Here is a 21,866-nt window from a genome sequence, read left to right as displayed (position 1 = left end):
AGGGTGTGTTTCAAGGATACCATAATACAAGCCTCCTCTTACTGAAGACTACAACAAACCCAGCTGATCACTAGAATACATCCTGTCAGTTAATAGTGCACTGAATATTTTTATGTACATGTCATTCTGTTCTCTGTAGCAGAATGCAATCTTTGCTTTGAATCGGGAAACAAGATTTGTCTTTAGAAAACATTGTACAAGAGTCATAATTTCTTTGGCAGAGTCTGTTTAATGGGGAAGATATTTCTACTCCACTGTAGACAGTGCATAAGAGCTGTGGAAAACTACAACCTTTTGAATGCTTCCAGGGGGAGATAGAAATTCCCAGCAGAAACAGGGATGATGAAAAAACAGATTACTCACGATGACTGGGAAGCTTTCCTCCTCAACAAATAGTCCACAACATCTGGGTCAGTCTCTAATAGGCTAATAAGAACTTCATTTTGTAGGTCAGGGGAAACCTATGAAGACAACAAAAATACTTAATTGGAGATTAATAACTTTTACATACATTCATTTTTGTACTATGCTGAAATTAAAAGATCAAGTACAGTTACATTTACAGAGAGTATATTAAAATAAATATTCAGACACTTCCACTTAAATTAGAAGTTTCATGTAACAGATGCAGTAGGACTGAAGATCGCTTTGTACAAAGTCAAATGCTGATTACTGTTGAATACCCTATTAGTACCCAGTTGGGTATTATATCTGATAACAAGAGTGGGATTACTTATGTATTGCAATCTCAAAAGCCCCAGTTGAAGGTCCTCATCTTCTAACTCCATTCAAAAATCTAGGGACATTCATACATTTCCATTCCAAGCAACTGTACTTCTCTTGTTTTAGAAACAACATGACATGTAATTACAGAGGAAGGAGAATGTTTCTTCATATATTCCATGGCATTTGGCATATCTATGTCCCTGTCATATAGAAATTTCATGGTGACTGCTCTGTCTCTGAAGTTCTTCCATTGTTTTATTTCAGTGACAGCTGCTAAAGGTCAAGATTTTTCTAAATTACGTCTTGCAAACATGTAATGTTCAGATATCCGTATGGCCAAATGCTGGGATTGAGAAGCATTTAAATTCTCCTTAGGGCCTATTAGAACTTGAGCAGTTTGTTCATTTTCATTCCATTGATAAATCTTTAGTGGCACTTATGTCACAGGAAATTGAGAGTCTGTATCCCTCTTATACCATACTACTACAGTTATACGTAGAAACTATCATAGCTATTCTGTACTTGGGAAATACAGAATGGATGGTAATAATGAATCTGCCTGTCTGATGTAAAATTGCTTAAATTACAAAGTTTATCTGTTCACAACTCAGGTTAATGAGTTGGTCCTGTTGGATCTCTAGCCACTCTGAACTTCGGATAGTAGCAAGACTCAGACAGAATTTGTGCCATCTTCCTCTGGAGTTTGGCTTTCTTATATGCAAACTCCCTCTAGTGCACTTTATACGGAGACAAACCTTCAAAACACTTGATACCTTCAGCTGTTGAAGGATATAACATCTCCTGGGAAGGTGGCAGGAATGGCACTCCAAAATCTGCCCAAGTAAACTTTGTGCTTCCAGGTGCATTTTATAATGTAATCAATCAATCTTTGAGAGAGTTTGTCCACATCACAGTCGAACATTTAGCTTGCCCATCACAACACTCAAACAGATGAAACCATCTGAGAAACCTGAGCTAACAGCTCAGGTTCACTCATGACGGATGGAGCTGGAGGCAAGACAATCTCAGCAAGGGGTCATCAATTGTGCAATCTGCTTCTGGATGCAATTTGTGAGAGCCTGTATCTTTTGACCTTCAGGTCACACTGCATGGGCCATTTATTCTCCCAGACATTTACTGGGAAATAGGAATAGAATTAGTAATAGATTCCTCAGGGGAATGCCTTGGTTTGGGAGGTATTTAGGGAATCACATTACAAAGAAGGCACATTATTTTGAAAAAGGAAATAATTTGAAAATAAATGAAGATATGCATCATTTACTTCAAATTGATCCAAAACATCTATGAAAAATTTGTGTGACTATGACTTTTAAAAAATTATGTTTGACCTCTAAGCTGGAGAAATTTCTTACTGATGGCCATTGGTATTCTAGTCTTTAAATACATTACCTTCTTTTTATAGGAATACATTTTTGGAAACCTGGTGCCCTGTGACTTGTCTGTTCAGATAGCCTTTCCATACAGTAGAATTCACTCCAGATAAAATCTGAGGGCAAAGCAGAATTCATGTCTTTCTGTATGTAACTTACTATTCACCTTAGTACCAAGTTGCTATACATGTAAGAATTTACTGACTTTGTCAGAAAAAATAGAAATATATTTTCCGTGACTTACAAGCAGTCTTTCATTCCATAAAAATCAAACTGAAAAAAGTTCCAACACACTGAAAGAATGTACAAAACCCAAACTTAACACTTAATCAAGTTACAGGACTTTTATCTGAGTGAATGGGGGCACACCTATCTATGATCCTTTAACTGGGTTTGTATCGATGGTCTCCTTTGCTAGTTGTTTGGTTTTGGGTTTCTTCCCGTGAAGCAACTTAAATCAATTTGGTTAACTAACTTGCAAGTGTAGAAATGATATGCATGTAAGTATCAATTTAAATTTATAGAGAATTACTAAATGGGTATCTTCAGAAGATGTTACAGAGCTGAAATTATTATTATTGAAATAACTGCTTAACTGGCAGTTATGTCTGAGCAGATGGACGAGAACTTGAAGTTCAGGGACAAGGGTAAGTACACATGGGGAAACAAGGCACTGCTGAAATAACAGTTTTTGCATCTGCTGATCACATACCTGGTCTGATCAGAGGGCTTGGGGGCTCTCAGATGTCCTGTACAGTCAGAGATATCCTGAGATTCTAAGGTTGGGTATTACAGCTACTGAGGCATAAAAGGATGAAGGAACCTTTGTATTTTCTGCTTTGTGCCATCCCTGGCTACTGAGTTGGCACAGAGAGGCTATATGACTGCCTTTTCAGTGGGGAGGCCATAATACCCTCTAACAATAAAAATAAGAAATTTCAGACACTATGTAAGACACTCTTCTTTGCAGCAGAGATGGATTTGGGTGCTGGATGATGTAAAATGCATGACCAAGTTGCTACATGCATGACCTTTCTTCTTCATCCTCCATGCCCAGCCAAAGCCAATGAGGTAAAGTGTGGTCGTGTTCAGTCTCCCTGAATACAACTTCTGGGCATTGTTCAGAGACTAGCAAAAAGCAGTCCCGCAATACGTACTTATGCATCCCTGAGACTCACTGAAATTGATAGGAATTGGATATTAAAGTCCTTAACATCAAGGACATAACAGCAAGGTCAGCATCTTCTATGTTAAATCCACGTCTGCATATTAATGATGTTAATGGCAATTGCTTTAGGAATAAAAACAGACCCCAATAACCCCAGGTTGTTCTGAAAAACAGAGCATTTCCCTGATAAGTCAGAGTCATTCTGATATTGTGGTCTGGGCTACGTAGGATGTGCTGTATTCCTACATTTTCTTTCACAAATGGTGCTTCAGTTTCAATGCTGAAGTCAACTGGAGTTTTATAACTTCCCCATATACAAGAGTAACAGAAAAAAAAAAAAAAAAGCAGAAAATCAGCTTGGCATTAATATGCTATATGTTATAGCTGTAGCTGGATCCTCAAGTCCAGATGTTTCTCTTTTTTTAAGTAGCACAAATGTCAAGTATAAACAACACTCCTGGTTTGGCTCCACTCCTGTGGCTTTGGATGATGAACTGCTTGCTGCCTGATTTCAAATGATCAGAGTTCCAGTACAATATAATGTACAAGTCTTTTCCTTTTCATGCATCAATTACCAAAGGATGCTCTGGGCTAATTATCTTCAGAATACAAAAAGTCTCCCTGCGCTGCCTAAATTTTTCATGCTAACATGAAAAGCTGAAAGCAAACCCTTATAGAAGTTTTATAAAAAAGCAACTATGAGCAACTTGACACAATCCTACAAATCAAATATCACATGCAAGTCTAGACATTAGTCCAGAAAACAGGCAGAACTTGCCAAGCTCTTTGTTAAACGATGGCAATGGGAAGAGTAAAAGCACTCAAGATATGCTCATCTGTTAGGCACTTCTATAATTTCACATCAATGTATTTCAGCTTTCAGGAGAGCATCTGAGACAGGTTTGCCTCTCTCTCACATGCAGCTACCCTTTTATTTTGAAATCTGGTTTTAATCTCCCTCCACAATCTGAAAAGCTGCTCTAGAAAACAAAAGAGAACTTCTCTTTTTTTCCATCACTGCATTTAATCTTCAGCTAAAATGCAGGCATTGATGAGGTAAAGGAATAAATTTGTCAAAATGAAAGGAGACCATATGTAGGTTAGTCTAATCCTAAGCCCAACTCTTTCCACATTGAAGTCTGAACATGCGCCTGAAGTATGTGCTGAGATGCCACTGTGCTGTAAGGTGTTCTTAAAGATAAGCAACAATAAGAATGTGTCTAGTATTGCAAGTATTCTTATTCAAGTATTATTTTAACCTTGTTAGTGCCATCCACACTCTGGGCCAGCAGAACTTCTGAGAAGAGTGCAGTTCTGTCACTTTCTTATGTGCTGTGGAAGGAAAGTTAGCACCTAAAGTTTCCCCAAACTGGGGAGGGGTTTGAAGTGGTGGAGGGAGGAGAGAGAGAGAGAGAGTGAGAGAACCTCACTGGAACAAGAATAAAAATAAAGCAAAGGATGTAACGAAAGGCAATACAGTGTTAAAGAAAAGATGAGAAAACCACAAAGAAATTAATCTCAGAATAAGATTGATAGACGGGGCTTGTGATTGCTTTCTCATGCTTTTATCCCTGTTGAAATCTGGTAGACATCTTCTCCTTACAGTACCATTACATCTCCTTACAGTACAGTACAGTACCATCTCCTTACAGTACAGTGTCCACCACTCCCACACTCCCATAGTCCAGTCTTGTCCATTGTCTCCCCCCAATGCTGTATCTAGCACCCAGCTTTGCTGAAGCACTAAAGGAGGTCTCCAGAGCATTCCTCCTCCCATGCTGGGAACTAATCTCCTCAGTATATACAGCACTGCTTAGTTTCAAGACACAACAAACAAAACTGTTTTCACCTTTCCAAGTCATATGTTTTTGTTAAGATATTTATGTCTACTAAAGTGAAGACAGGGTGGTGCCCACCACTAGGTCTGACTGGCTTCTGATATCTTGGAGTAGGGCTCTGCCTCAGGCACAAATCATGCAAAACCGACCCATGATTTCATAGACAGAAAAAGATAAGGACCGAGAATGAACTGACCAGGTAACTGCTAGGCTTTACCAGCGTGCTTTAACTAAGCTGCATCTTCAGTAGGCAACAGTATGTAGGAATTACTTGGTCAAAACATGTCCAAGTCCAAGGTCACCATCCCTTCTATGAAGAACCTCCTTGCTTCAGCAAGAAAACAGAGAAGTGCTCAGGAACAGCACACATTTATGCTTTCCTCCTTTTATCCCATTGACAAGTAAAAAAGCTTTGTCTTTCTTCTCCATGTGACCAACAAGGAAGTCTTTGATAAGGGAAGTTATTCCACTTAAATTAACCAAGGATCTCTTATCCCTGCAGAAAAATTAGCTCCCTGACTTCTAAACCTGAGAGGTGAAAGGCCATTTTCAGTCTTGTCTCGAAAACTAATGAGCAATGATAATATATTGTTTAGCACACAACTGAATAACCAACTCCATCATTTCATTTCCACAGACAGAGGAAGATATCTAAAGAAGATAATATTCTTACCGACATAGAAGCAGTTCCTGGCAAGACATACATACACATTTTCAGTCTTATTGCTTACTGCAAGGCATTTGCCTTGATGGAAGACTACTTTGTTTACTAATACTAGTCGAGCTTAATTTAGTGGTGTTTCCACAGTTTGTTTAATCCTTGTCTATTTTAATACCAACCAGGTATTTCCTCATTTAACTTACAAATGCCTAGAAGTAACAGGAAGAAACATCCACCTACCATAAAAAGGGCTTCATAGTTTTCAATCATCTTTTGTACAACAGCTATGATAGCAGTACTCTCTTCAGCTCGAGCTGAACTCTGAACTGTGAATTCTTTGTCTGTAGATTTCTGCTTGTGCAGCAGGTTAGGGCCAAAGATGGTAGCTAGGTTAAGTGATGTCATTTTGTTCCCAGTAATCTAGAAAACAGAATAAAAAGGAGGTAGGGTCTCCCAGGGTCTAATGTATCCAGAGATTTATGTATATACACAACTACATGCACACAAAACATTTGACAGATGGTTCATTCATCAAAACCAAGAAGAAGTGCTAGTCAAAAATTTAACCATTTTCAGAAATGTGGAAACACTTCGTTTGGACATCTCTGCAACAAGCACTGAGGATTTTCTCGACAAATTTTCAAATGGACTGCAGAAGAAGGTGAAAAGTGCTGCCTGCTTTAATTCCCTGGCAGGTCAGCAGTAGTGTACTTCATCTGAACTCAGAAATACTGCCTCCTACTTCACTTTCTTACCATGCTACTGTTTCTTAAGATCAAATACTGCAAATTGTTAGTTTTTTCAATTAGCACTCATGATATGAAACAGATACAGTGAAGAAAAGCCTACTTTTTCAAGTTTAAATAGTTAAACAGGATACTTGAGGAGCACGCTCATTATTTTTATTAATATTTTCCTGATTTTTTGCTTGTTTCTGAGAACATGCTGAATATTTACTTTTTTTGTGTGTTTTGGTTTTTTACTTTCTTCTGCACCTACAACTCCGTGCCTAAAGAAGCAAGAGTAACTTGGTTTTGGAGGAAGTAGAAGGCTAGGAACAAGTACTGGACTAGACAGCAACTATATGAAAAATATGTCATCGAGGTTATTAAATCAAAATTTTCATTGTCAGATTTGTGAGTAAGACTACTTTTTTCCTGTTCCATTCATTTAACAGAGAAAAAAGCAGGGGTCATGTGCTTCCTCTCTGTGTCTCCACTTGGTTGCCATTCTGGGAATGCAGAAGATGATGCCAGCAGTTTGACTATATAAGACTGGAAATGAATTTTGATAGTTGAACCAGTAAATCTTGAGGCTTTTTTAAAGAACAAACAATATCATATGAGTTATTTTTTCAGCTACATTTGAACAAATTAATTAAAAAAAGGTCAGAATGAGGCACAAAAAGAGGCAGAAAATAGCATTTCAAGAAATGAGTGGGACAAAATTAATCCTTTCAAAGCAATATTTAATTTTTTTTTTTTTATAACAGGGTATTTACTGAATGTTCCAGTTGAATTTACAACCGTCTACTCACTACAACTCTTTTTTTAAAACAAAACAAAACAAAACAACTAAAGCTCAACTAAATAGCATAGAGCTGATAGTAAAAAAAAAAAAAAAAAAAAAAAAGTTTTCCTTTTACCACTACTTAATCTTGGAAAGACATCTGCACCAAGTGGGTGCATGGACAGTCATAACAAACATGTTAGCACTTTGTCCAGCATGACTGTGCTTAAACACCCCCTTATTGCACACCACCATGCACCCAGCTGTTTTTTGGGTGACCTGTTTTTTAAATACTCAGAGTAGTGATCCACCAAGGATGTGTGGGTATGTGGTGCCTTGACAGGGTGTGTGTACAGCCTCTGGCTGTGCCTGGATCTGCATGTGCAGGCTGTCTATACAAACAATGAGTCTTCTCTAAAGGGCAGTCTCGGGGCATCCCTTAAAAAATGGTGTAAACATATCAACTGAAATTAGCTGGATGAGTCATTTTAGTAAAGCTAGTCATCTGTCTTCATCTTCGTGAGAGAAGGGCTTTCGAAAGACATCGTGGAGAAGAGCCTGTGTGCCAAAGCTCACATGTCTTCCTTCCAATGATAGCAAAATACTTTCTTTTGCCCTGTATGCCTTTATTCACTTAATTATTAATGAATAGCTTAAGTAATTATGAATAGAATACTCTAGTGTCTATAAAAGATATCCAATTGCATGTAATATTCTTGATGCTTACAATACTGCCAAGGTGACTTACATAAATTTGCCTTGCCAAAATACCTGTAGCAGAGCTGATGTACTCTTAAGGGGAATGAAAATTCCTTTACTACAACTGTTTTGCCAAGCCCACTCTCTTAAGCAGCATTAGTCCTGCAATAAGATCCTCTCGGGTACATTCCTCAACCAAGAGAGAACTCTTTGCTGGACCAGAGGGACCAAGACCTTAGCCAGCTTATACGCACTATGTTTTTAAGTGCAGTAAAATTGTTACAGGCTGCTCTTTTAAAATGCCTTTCATTATAGTGGTTTAGTTGTCTATCAGCTTATTGCTGAAGACAAAAATAATAGCATTTGAAGGGGATTTAAAACTGAAAAAGGTCCTGAAGTCACATGTAGCACATTTTAAGTTAGGACTTCAGGCAGAAATTCAGCAAAATTCAAAGTGCCTATTCTTAAATACCAACCAAGTCTAAAAAGCGTCTAAAGAAGTCAGCAGTTCTCCATTTGGAAGACAATATTCTCCAGGAGTTTCAGCAGCGTTTCAGAAGTAACTTCAGAAGTAGTCTCTGCTACAGTTCACAGGACAAGGAAGTCCCTTCCACTGAAAAACTAGTACAGTTTTGTCAAGCAGTGACAGACTGTATCCTTCTCATTCAAAGAAAACAGAGTTGCTGCTTTTGCGGAGCAGCTCACTAGTTCAAGCATTTTCCTGGGAGAAAATGGGAAACCTGGATTTTCAGATCTTCTGTAGTGCGACTGTCTTAGATGCACGTGTCAATGCTCAGAAGTACACCTAAGACACACAGCTATGGGTATTCTTGTCACTGGGGTTGGGTGTTGTACGGTCTCTCCACTGAATTTGGTCCAGAATGCAACAGTATGGAGGCAGGAATGAGAACAAGCAAAGCTGGACCCTAACTCCAACTGGTGATTAGGTCTAACAGTTAGAAGGGCACCTGTCCTTTATTTTTTTTTATTCTTCACTACACAATTCACACAAGGAAACTAAGGGAAACAAGAAATGAACTAAGTCCAAAGGTCATATAAGAAAGCAAAAGCAGAGAATGAGAAAAGAATGAAAAAGCACACTCTTGAATGCCTGACACTTTTCTATGGAGAGGAGGGCTGTATTTTTTCCATAGAATGTAACAGGAAAAAACAAAGGTGGAAAAACAATGGACAACATTAAATATTCTTAACAACAAGGTCTATTATGTCATGCATCTCCCAAAGAAAGTGCTAGATGCTTTACTGATTAAGTCATAAAAAAATTAAACTCACGCAGCCTTAAGAACGTAGTAAAAAACTAAGTATCAAATGTGTGGTCAAGAATAAAAAATCTCCCCCATCTTTCAGGAGTATGTCACGTGGCTATTTCACAGCCTTAAAGATCTATTTTCAGACCATTAATTAAGCAAAGTCAAAGGACACAAGTGTTTGGAACTTACCTCTTGGCCGTCTTTGTCTGTGGTGTCTTCTGCGTGGCCAGCCACTGTGGAGAGGAACTGCAGCAGTCGGTGTAGGGTATCGCAGTTACAGGGAGGTAGGAGATAAATGAGAAGCTGTAAGGTGCTTAGCTGTTCATCTGGCTCTAATACTAAGAGGGGAAAAAATATATTCTAAGAAAAGTACTCCAACTAACCTAAAATCAGAACAAATATACTGTTCCCAGCCTAAAGGAAGGCATAAGAATAGCTTTGTTTAATGATAGTTTTTCTCTTAACATCAGAAGAAAAAGAGAAAACACTTCAAGGAAATACCAAAAGCATAACAATATTCTTATGGGATTTTTGCTTTGGTTGGTCAACATTTTGCTTATAGGCTCACAGGCTCTTCTCCCAGCCTATGAGAGCAAAATCCATGCTGCGTACTCCATCACCATCACTGAACACAAAAATTCTGTGTAATTTTCTACTTTTTACATTCATTTTGGTATAGTTATGGGTTTACAGTCCACCCTTTGGAAGCATTCCAGTAACGTTTATGCTTTGGCCATTATAAACATATTTTGTTTGTTTGTTTGTTTGTTTTGTTTTGTTTTGTTGGTTTGTTTTTTATTTTTACAATTTCACATCTTACAGAGAGTCTGGGAAACTGGAAAAGCAGCTAGAAATGTCAAGGGCATTCTACACTTCAACCACCTAAAATGCAATGGTAGCCAGAGACAAAGGTGAGATAAAGTCAGGATCTCAGACACGAAGGCTAGAAAGAAGCTGAAGAACATACCAAGCAGCAGTTCAAGCCTGAATGGTGTAACTCTACATTTTCCCAACTCTTTGAGAGACCGGACCCAGGTTTTAGCATAAGCCAACACATTTGGTACTATTTAATACAATGGCTCTGAGAGCCATTAACTACCAAGAAACTTGAACTTTTGAAGCTAGGCTTTTGAAGCCAGACCATAATTTTGATTAGCGAATAGCTACAAAAACTAAGAGCATTAACAGTGCTGAGATACCAGGAACATGAATTCTATCACATATACCAATGTAAAAATACGTATTAATAGATATAAGTGAAATCTCTGTTCTAGTTCTCTGGACTAATACAGTATGAAAACCAAGGAAAGTCATCAGCAAATTATATATATAAATATATAGATAGATATTTGGAGCAAATCAAGGCTAGAGTATGAAATGCACAGAAAACAGAATACGGTTAGTAGAGATTACAGAATTCAAACAAGCTTATCAAAAATCAGTAAATCAAGATGCTGCAGAGCTCACAGAGTGTGTTGATGAAAGGTGTATAAAGTTCTCTAGTGAGAAGCGGGTCAGGCATATCACGCAGAAATTCTTTTAATAAAGCAGCAACATCATGAATGCTGTGCTCTTCATCCAGCACGACATCTATGCCCCGGTCAAACTCTTCACGTAACTGAAAAAAATCATGACACAAAATCTTAGTCACTTAACTAGCATATTCCAGCATAGAAGATCTTTTAAGATGTGACCATTTTCACTTTCCAGATTGCAGAACTGGTTTTTGGTAAGGTTGAATATATAATTCACTTCTAAGTGATCATTATTAGGGAGATAACAAACACCAAGCTAATACCATTATGAGGTATTGCTATTTTTTTCCAGCTACAGTCCCCAGACAAAATTTTGTATAAGTCAAAGGCATCAAACTTCCCAGAGGCAGAAGAAATCCCTCTCCCACATTCAATATGCCTTTCGAAAATACAGAAGCCTGACTTTCTGAAGAGACTTCCCACCACCCAGAGCAGAATACTTTCTTCAGGTTGAGAGCTCCATCCTTTACTCTTTTGTTCTTTTTGAAAATAGTCAAGATGTTTTAAAACTATTTCCTGGGAATACTTCATACCTTTGCTAATACTGTGAGGTGTCATAATATATCCTTTCAGGGAATAATTATAAATCTTACTAAACACAAGGAAATTTGAGATATCAGCTTGCCTTACCAGGATTATTAAATGCACTTCAAAAAGGAAGAAAGAAGGTAAATCACAAGCAAACTATGTGTGTGATAATCTGAGGCAAATCTTGATTACAGGCAAATCTGTGTTGTTTGTGTATGTAGCGTAGGTAGAGAAGGTAGAAAATCCCTGTATTTTCTACATAATTTGTGCCATCATAATGAGCGTGAAAGGCATTCTATAAAAAACAAAGCCTGCTTTCTAATTTATTACGGTTATTATTGTTATTACATTAGTCTTTATTAATAATGAATAATTATGGTATGAAGACCAGAATTTTTTCTTTATTCATCATTATGCTTTTCCCCACTGTTTTGTAGCCAAATGTTTTCCAGTACTGACTTGGGGACTTAATTCTCAGATCATATCTGCTCTTCAGACTGATGGCAAACACGGAACATCACTGTGGAGCACCACAAACTACTTCTATCCAGAAGATTGTCCCCACAGATACTGCCCCAAGGCAACTGAGGAAACAGATTAGCACTGCATCAAGAATTTGGACTTCCCAAATAGCTGTCTGAATCACAAATTGCTAGTATAGACTTGAATACAGAGCACTTCTGGTCCATTATCTTTAGAGGCCTAAATGGGTTGTCCTAATTAGCACAATATCAAATAATCATTGGTGGAACTTGCCACATTTCAGGCCCAGGTATCAAAATGGTTAAAAAGCAGTACTTTTTCATGTCAACCTTACATCTCTCAGACTTCCTTCACAGTGAATATTTGCAGACTTTTGGAAAGTACATCCAGTGAACTACCGTATCCACTCGACACTGAGACATGAGAACTGGGGACGCCCCCGCTGGGAGAGGGATGGGAGAGCACAGCTCCAGCCATGCTGCTCTTCAGCCTTGGGGTCTGGCAGCTTCACCAGCAGAGCTGTCCTCCAGGCACCCAGACTAGTGTAGAGGCCTGCCCTCCCTAAGCTCAGCAGTGATGCTCTGCTCATGCAACTGTATTGTTTCTGGGCACAAGCTAGTACCTGGCACCCAGGTGTACCAGACTTTGATTCAGCACCAGCTCAGGAGCCTCGGTCCTGCACCCCACTGAATGTGAAAAAGCTCTAAGGTGGTTTGTAATAGACACGTTTGTTCTAGATTTTCCCTTCCTGCTCACCAATAAAAAAACCTGCTGGCACATGCACTCATTTATTTATGTATTTATGGCAACAGACTACAGTTGAAACAGGACATTTTCTAACTGGGGGAGGAAGGGAAACAAAACTATGCCTGCTTTCTGTACAAGAAAAACTAATGAACAGCTGCGAAAGCACACCAAAATCTGAGTATTGGGTTTGGCTTTCCATGGTTCAGAAAATGAATGGAATTTTAATTGAATCCAGACTTTCCCATGTGTTCATGTTGACAGCATTTATTATTGTAGCTGCAAGGGCCAAGCTGATGCACCCATGTTGTTTAATAAAATAAATTAGTTCATCTAATTCAATAAATTAGTCCCTGTAATAGAATACATAAATACCCAAATCTCTTGGTTTCCTTAGCTTTTGAAAACAGAGTAAAAGAAAAACTGTTGAAAGTTAGTTATGTTTGAAGTAAGGCTTGGGTTACAAGCAAATGATATAAGCTCCCTGCTTTCTCCCAGAGGCGTGATGCAATTGTACTCATCCCTGAATAATAAATGTTTTGACATCAAAACTTGTAATGCAAATTAGAGGCAACTTACTTTTCAATACTTTTTCTAGTTCAGTGTTGATCTAACAACTGTGTCTGCAGACCATGAGTGTTTTCAGCTTTGTGGTATAACATCCACACAGCAGTATTAACTGGTAGAGAGTAAACTACTTATCAGCAGGTTATACTGTTCTGCCAGCCAGAATCAAGACAGATTATCTATTCATCAGAACTCTCCAAAGAAAGCCAATCATTATGTCGTATATTTTTGCATCACAGAACCGTTATTCCTGGGATCAGATGCAGCCAAGCTTTCTTTTGCTCTTTTCTATTTTGTCTTTTTGGTCTTAAAGTTCCTAGCAGGGGTATTTTACCATAACTTTTTGTCTTCTCCCTAAGCATCATACAACCATTAAGCACTATTGTCTACAGTTCTAATTCAACATGTATTCCCAGCTTCTGGGAATAACAATGCAAGAGCTAGGCTGAGGAAACACCCACATCTGACTTTGTCTATGGAACCTAACCGTACACCATCTTTGCTTTTTCAACATTTGGCTGAGACTAGGAATTGGATGGGTCTGCTCTGACCTTAAAGTGGAACGGGTAAAAGAAAGGTGATGTTTGGGAACAGCAATCTGAGGGTCAAAGAGATTGTTCTGTACTTTCATATTTCCTCATACTGTAAGTTTTCTGAAAAAGATTTACAGTTTGGGTTTACTTTGGGAGCTGCTGCTGTTTCTGAGATGAACAAGCAGCCAAGATTTCTTTTTCCCGACAGTGAAACCTTTGGAAAATTTCATCACGGTAGGCTATTTGGATATCCAACCCTTTGCTACTTCCATGGAGCAAAACATACAATGATTGTTAATCTGTTGAGATCCTGAGAAGGATTTCACCAAGTGTTAAAGAAGACTAAAAATGGCCTGTTATGAGCTATCAAGAAACATAATAAAGTCACTAACACAGAAAGTCTGAAGTTCACCAGGTGAAGGACTGGACAGAAATCACCTAATAGAAAGCAGTAAGGTTATTTGTATCATACCTGATGAGGGAAAAGCATATCCATATCCACTCACCTGTCTTACTCTCTTTTTTGAACTTCCAACTCTGAATATACCTACTGTCTGGAGACCTGCAAGTAGAGCACATCAGACAACTGTTTTATTGTATAATTTTCTGCTGAAAATTGCATTGAATCAAAGCAATCTGGGCTATGTGTGTACTTAAGAGAGTAAGAAAAAAAGACAAAAAAAAAATATTTCTTTACAAGGTTACACTTACCACACTGATACAAAACCCTTGGAACAAGTAGCCATTCAGTGTAGTTTACCTAGCCTGCAAACGGCATCTCTGTGACATTTCTCTTGATGCCATTTTCTTGGTGCCACTACTATTGTGTGAGGGACAGAGGTAATGCTGACAGTGAGACGTGGCTCAGTGTTTTGAGGTGGCCCTTCCAGGACTGACATTGAAGGAAACAGGCAATAAGATATGTAAATACTTCAACACTGAGCTGTGTCTTTGGATATGGGAAGCAGTTGGTGTTTGGCTTTACCAGCTAGCTGTATAGTGCCTACAAATATGAAGCTTTCCTTCAAAGAGATGTAAATAGGGTGTTGCCTGCTATTCCAGGAGAAATCAGTTCAAACCTTCTTCTATCCTTGTAGATACTACTGGAATATCAAACAAATAATATGTGGTTGATGAATGGACATATATTGTCAAGTAACAGCAACTGAAATATTTGAGAGTAAATGTCATCTTAGAGGTGCCACAGTCTTTAGCAATGAGAGTGTAAGTGGAAATCTTAGAGGCTCGAACAGCTGTGTATATAGCATCATTTCATAGAGCCAGACATCATTTTCAAAAAGGATGAGATTGTCTAAGCTTTGAAAAATTTATGGTCTAACAAAGGCCACTCAGAAACATTCTTCTTCTCTACTGACATACAGGAAATGTAAAATAGCCTTGTAAAACAAATGCTGTCCCCCCTATAACAGCCATGAGGCTACACTACTTGCTGGAGATGTGTAGCTCCACAGTATGTGGAGTTGCAGATTCTTATCAGAAAAAAAAATCAGGTTGGATTCTGCCTTTTAGCTTTTAGTCTCAACATGGCATCCCTCTTCAAATATTCTTCTGTCTTCAGTTAACAGAAAATTGAATTGATAGAACAACACAGAACTAATTTAGTAAACCCAGGAACATTGGCAGGGAATCATCTGAGATGGAGATACTCACACTGAGCAAAAACTGGAAGCTTGTTCCTGCACAAACATGTAGTATTTGTTTTACTCTAAGGGTCTGAAGGAAGTCAAACCTTTACAACTTTGGGACCTGATCCCAGGGACAACAGGGAAGGAGAACTAGGCCAAGGGCTTTTATGGCTAAAAAAACTAATCTTTTCTTTATTTTTTTAAATCATATAATGTTGTTTAAAATAATCATATAAAACATACATGAGAAGTCCAGTCCCTTTGTGGCTTGGTGCTGAAAAACTGGCCTAACAGACTAATGCATACAGTAAAATATTTTCATCGTAAGCATCAGAAACTTGTCCCATCACTTAGTTTGGAATGATGTTGCTACACTATTGTTGCTAGAACAGGAAGTCCTCTATTTTCCCTAAAGCCAATGAGAAAACAGTCTGTCTTCTGCAATCTTTTCTTTTCTCAAAGTCAACCAATCCTGATGACTGTTGTATAATACTTCTGTGGATTAAACTGAAAATTGAAGAACATCAATATTTGCTCCAAATTATCTCGGATTATTGTGTTGTTGGGTACTATAATATACTCTTAGAAAATGCACAAAGAAACATCCTAAGTTTTATTTAAAAGGAACTTTTAATATAAAGCAAGCATTTTAGTAAAAAAGTGTTGCATAGGAAAGTATCTTTGTTATTACAGTGGGTTAAGAGGATTAAGCACTTCATCACTAATGTTTAAGTGACATAAAATCACAGTATCCAAAGGAACCTCAGCTGGGTGTCTCTTTTTGCTGACTCAGAGATTTTAATGTTCTCTAAACTCAGCTAAGGTTACTTAAAGGCATGGAAGTCATTCATCTTAAACTTACTGATCCCTGTATTTGTCAGCCATGATATCTAGTCTCTGTAAAAGGCTAACAACGACTTGCTTTCATCATTTTCCTTTATGTATTTGTAAGCAACATGGTTTTCAATTATGTACTGTAAAAGCTTAGCATTGTTGTCTAAATTGCAGTCCCTCATATGCAAAAGCCTTTCATTGAGAGTCAGTAAATGACTTCTTTCTGGTCAAATTAGGCATCAAATGCATCATTTGGTGTTGCAGTCACCAGTACTTAATGGTTTGTTTATCATCTGGTCATGTGATAAGTCTGTCTTGCTGTGGCCAAGTTATTTCAATTCTCATGAAAAATCTTTACAAGACAAAGACACATTGGGAGAGATGTTGAACAGATACCTTGATTAACTATTGTTTTTGCATTACAGAAAGCTGGTGGGAGGTTTGCGTCTGAATGATCATGAAGACGTAAGAAGAATATTGGCACAATTTTATAATTCCCTTCAGAGAGAGCAGGACTGAGCCTGCGGCTGGTCAGTAGGACTCAAGCCAGGGACAGAGTAGGCAGCCTGAAAGCCTTGTAGTGAACAGGAAAACGCTTCTTGGAGCTTAATATAATTTAGTGTGGGATTTTTTTTGTTTCTCTAAGCCTCTACTTTCAAATGTTGTTTCTAGCTAAGTCTTGCACTGTAGCATAAACTGTTCATTTAGCTTTTGTATCTTAAGATCCACTGGCTGGTAAGAATGACTGGCTTGCACATTTCAGGCTTTCATTCTCACTGTATGGGTAAATCTGTGGGGTATAAAGATTCATTCTTGCAAAGCTGAGCACTCCAGTACTGGATGAATGACTTCCAAGAAAGTCTTTTCCCTCATGCTGAACAAGCCAGTTTGCAAACTTGTAACATAGGTCTTCAGTTTGGGAGGAAATCATCTTCTAAGTAATTACTTGTGAGACAGGATCTTTAGCAAGAGGCATAATAGGAGGGAAAGCGTCTGACTTTCAAAGATGTCCTTGCAATTTTAAGTATACACTCGTTTCTCAAAATACACGTTTATTTATATTATAGTAAAAATACATCTGCCACTCATGGGAAAATGAGATATTCTTACCATGTTTTTCCAAGTGCTGGCAGCAACTATCTACAAGCCGGGGAACCTGCCTGTAAATTGGGTTCAGGCTTAGTTTCTTATCTCTTGCTTTTTCTTTCTTGCTCTGGGCTTCTGCTGGCAGAGAGAGCTGGAGAGCTTCTAACAACCGTGACTGATTGTCATCAAGATCAGTAATAGAGTCCACAGACATTGCACCCTGTAAAATACACATGCATGGACAATCAGTATGGCTGGAGAAACCTAAAGGCCACAGTACCTCATCTGACAAAGAAAAAAAATTGCCTCCCTATCTTAAATGAACTAATATAAATATGCACTTTGCTATGATGTTTTCATAAAATAGTCAAGTTCTAATACCAGTGTAATGGATGGAAAAATCAGGACAGTAACAATGCTATTATTACCAAACCACAAGAAATACAAATTAGACACTAAAAAAAAAAATGCTTTACATTCATTTGGCACACATTTTCATTATTGTAGAAGACTGGCTATACTCCAGGACAAGGATGAGTCAGGGTTTGCACATGCAACTCAGCCATACAGTGTTTATATGCATGAAGGTATATACACATTTTTAAACCTGATTCCCTGCTTCTTCCATATTTTGGGCAATTGTATCAGTGAAAATTATGCAAACACCACGTATAGTTGGCTAATTATTTAGTAGTTCGCTACCAGTTGATTTGCTGCAGAGATTGAAATAAAAATGCATTATCACAGACAAAGACACACCAGAGGAGGTACAGAGATGATATTTTTTCAATAATTCTACTTCATGCATCTTAAAATCATTAATATTCCAATGAAAGCTTTGAACATTATGTTTAGATTACAAGAAAGCACAAAGGTTCAAGCAGTCGGTAAAGGACAAAGTAGCACAAGCAGCATGAGGTTTATGGCATTTTTCAATATTCACACTTGAAAATGAAGATTTTTGTTTCAAACCACAACATTGCTGTTATTTCAAACCAACTGTTTCCCTCATAGTTGATCAATTGTTATTAAACTTACAAGGCAAAAGTATTTTAGGGGACATCTAGGCTTATAAATAATAATAAAAATAATTAAAAAGAAAAGACTTATTTTTTATTTCTCAATAAAAATATATATTGTATGTTATTTCCTTTCCGTCTGAAAAAACAGATACGCTTCACCATAACCTAAAATGCTGCACAGGTAACCAGCATGCTATTTTAACAAAGAATGAAAAAGTGTAGAATTTCCACTCAAAACTTTGCTGAGAACTCTAATTTCTTCAAAGCAAGCTCTTCTGCTGCTGACAGGCATTTCATAGACTGTAGGCAAGATCTCTATGTCTGTTAAATGGGAACTGTTCAACTGCTAGGGAATTACCAAGCTCTAGAACTATTGTCTTCCATCAATGTAGAAAACTGAGCTTTATAAAAATTTCCATCTTGTAGGCAACTCAAATGAAATCCACTGAGATTTCAAATGAATTTAAAACATTTCAGTTCATAACATCTAAAGGAAAGCATCTAACTTATCAGGGTTAGTCCTGTTTCTCATAACTCATGGAAGACTTAGGAAAAAACACAGTGAAGTTTTTAGATATTTTTTTGTGACCCACATCCCTAAGCAATTACTAGACACTTTGGAATGCAACTTCAATCCTGATTTCTGGTGCTTCTCAGAAAAAAAATTTGCTTGATTCCCCTTACCATTTCCTGTCAAAAAGATAGAAAGAAACAAACAACAAAAGAAACAAAAACAAAAACCACAGACATTCTCTGGCTGTGATCCATTCTTATAGAACTCCAAGCTGAACTATTTTCCTATTTGCTTTTTAAAGATTTGGGGTTTCAGACATCAAAATCAGTTGACTGGCACTGCAAATCCTAACACAATCCTCACCGCTGCATTTCCCAGACAGCTCCTGTATGACAGGTGCCCACCTTTATACCTTGCACTTGCTGGTCCTTCCCTGTCTGCAAAACAGCCTCACCTCATGAATCATTATTATCACAGAGTCACTTAAGTCGGATTTCAGATCCCTAAAATAGATGCAAATACAGTCAGTTCTCCATTATCCTTGGGCACTTTATCAAAATGTGGATTAACTGCGACACTGAGCTGGCTTTAGGAAGAATGACCTTGAGTTCGGTAGCCAAAGTACAACACTACCTGGCCATACCAAGTGCAGGCCTGCTCCGCCATGCCGAGCTCAGAATCTGAATAAACTGGGCAAGTGAATGGCACAATTACAAGGAGTTGAATCGCACATTTACAAACCACCTCTCCGATTTAAGTTAAAAACACTAGCATGGGTTTTTTGGGCAGGCCTGCACTCTGTGCAGCATTTGTGTGAGAAACTGTTTGCATCAATTGCATGAATCAACTTTTTTTTTTTTTTTTAAATAAACATTTGTCTTGATAAAGTTAAAAACAGTGTAACTGAGCACATTCAAGAGAGAAAATGGCAGCTCCCTCCACATCCTACTACCCACCTTAGTATACTCTTCTCTGTAAGTGAACCATGTGCTATTGCAGCCTCATGACTACGGACCAATGGGTCAAGCTCAACACCTTGAAAGCTGCAATCTTGGCATTAAACCAAAATACATGCCAAAGCTCCATAGGCTTCTAGGAACTTGGTCCTGATGGACCTCTATTCCTTTTACGTAACAAAGGATCCGGGTTCCTAATGCTTGCTGGCTGGTCAAATACAAGTTAGAGATTGTATCCCACTTTGTGAAAAGAAGAACAAATGACCATATCTAGACACAGGAATCATGTTTCAGATGAAAACAGGTTCTAATGCCAATGGGTGTATACAGTGAATTTCTACTTTTTGTCAGTGCTTATGCCAAATTCTGAAAGAAGTCGGCAGATTTCCCTTCACACAGATATTCAAGTGCACTTTGCACTTGTGTGTGAGAACAACTGCCTGTTCATATGGTCTGGAGAAGCCAATGGATGTGTACTACATGTTTATAATAATGCAAACATCTTCAAATATCATGCCCTCAGCTCTTTGCAGACAGACTGTTGACACTTCAAGTATAAGCTTCAGCTGACAGCTAGAGAGAAAAAAGGCAGGCCGTAGGGCTCTTGAATCTTCTCTTAATCTGCAATTTACTCCAGATCTACCCCTCTTAACAATGCATCTTGCAGAGCCCGATATCACATTTCTCTGAAGCAAGTTTTCTCCTTGGGAGAAGAAGGCTAGGATCTTAGGAAAATATTTTATTTTCCAGTGTCTGTTCACGTATCCCGAATTCCTTCACAGATTACTTAACAGGGGTTTTTATCTAAAGTATTTTACTGTGCACTTTTATCTCCACTACAATATGAAATTAAAAAGCAATAATTTTAGAGCCTCTATCCCATGGACAACTCCACTAAAAAAAAAAAGAAAAAAAAAGAAAAAAAAGATTTATAATACTGCTACTAGCTACAGCATTGGAAAACTGGAAATCCCTATGAGTTCAGAGCATAAACTTTACCCACGAGGAACAGAACCCTGCAAACAAATGGTCTACCAGATACCATTCCTGCATGCAGGATTAACATTCAACCCAAAACACCGCACTGTGTTCTGCTGCCAAAGGCATTTTCTTAGCATGTATGCAGAAATTTATTTTAAGGGCCTGGTACAAATCTACTCCGATAACTTATTTACCACTGAGGACAGGATCTGAATTAGGCCATAAGGACTTCTATTAACATTACGACAGAGATTGATAGCTAATTTATTTCTGAGTTTATGGAGCTAAATTAACAGAAGCATATATATAAATATCAATCACACAGGTTTAGCCTTCTCCAGATGAAAAAATTAGGTGGAAGATGGATGGAATTTATTAAATCTAAAAGATTTAAACATAAGGAGGTAGATATAGGGAGTGAGTGGGAGGAGTTCTAAATAATCTCTGTCACTTTTAGATCTGCAACAGACTCGCACAGTTCATATGATCTCTTCCCATCAGCACCAGAAAACGATCTCCACTACAGTGAGGGTTTTCTGGTATTCACCAGGCTGGCCTCCACTTCAAAGATCATGGTTCAAACATGATGCAAAAAATATTCCACAATCCACAAATAAAAGGTTTTTTTCTGCATCGGCTATACCCTTCACAGAGCAACAGACACGTACGATGATGTTATGGGTGTACTTACACGCCTCCTTGCCCGTGGTGCTGGCTCTGGCGTGTTAGGAGAAGTGGATTCATTTGGTGTTTCTGAGGTGGAGCTGAGAGATGAGTTACTGCTGGAAAGTTCTTTGTTCTGCCTTTTTGTTCCAAACGGTAAGAGAAAGGCCACAAAATCTGAAACATCTTTTTGCTCTTCTCTCTGAGAGTCTTGCTTGAGTTTGTAGGCCCGGTCATTAGCAATTACTTGGGACAAGGGCATTCCAAAAGCCTGGGGAATAAATTCTGCAACAAGAAAGTTAATATTTACTGAACATCTGATATTTATTTAGTACAGAAAAAAGTCAGTATTAAGCTGTTAAAAAGAAAAACGATCTGAAGTCTCTTTAAATATATAATAATTCCAAGGAGGTACAGGACTGCACAACAATAACAACATTCAAACAATAAAATAATAGTGGACAAATGCCAGGTAATTGTAGTTCATGGTATCTGACTCCTGTTTCCAGTT

General features: G+C 38.0%; 1 protein-coding gene across 4 annotated transcripts in view; it reads right to left on the bottom strand.

Annotated features, from left to right (window-relative positions):
- Positions 1-21,866, bottom strand: part of ARHGAP6 (Rho GTPase activating protein 6) — a 322,686-nt gene that overhangs the window by 12,557 nt on the left and 288,263 nt on the right. For all 4 annotated transcript variants that reach the window (XM_040533795.1, XM_040533814.1, XM_040533804.1 and 1 more), the window contains 7 exons: positions 21,384-21,640; positions 17,244-17,439; positions 14,160-14,215; positions 10,731-10,881; positions 9,453-9,601; positions 6,025-6,204; positions 364-461 (listed from right to left, as the gene is read on the bottom strand). In XM_040533795.1, coding sequence (XP_040389729.1) covers positions 364-461; positions 6,025-6,204; positions 9,453-9,601; positions 10,731-10,881; positions 14,160-14,215; positions 17,244-17,439; positions 21,384-21,640 — 1,087 coding nt within the window. The remainder of the gene's footprint in view (positions 1-363; positions 462-6,024; positions 6,205-9,452; positions 9,602-10,730; positions 10,882-14,159; positions 14,216-17,243; positions 17,440-21,383; positions 21,641-21,866) is intronic.

This window comes from Cygnus olor, chromosome 1 (assembly GCF_009769625.2).
Source record: "Cygnus olor isolate bCygOlo1 chromosome 1, bCygOlo1.pri.v2, whole genome shotgun sequence".
NCBI lineage: Eukaryota > Metazoa > Chordata > Aves > Anseriformes > Anatidae > Cygnus > Cygnus olor.
This window is presented reverse-complemented; position numbering and strand designations above follow the sequence as displayed.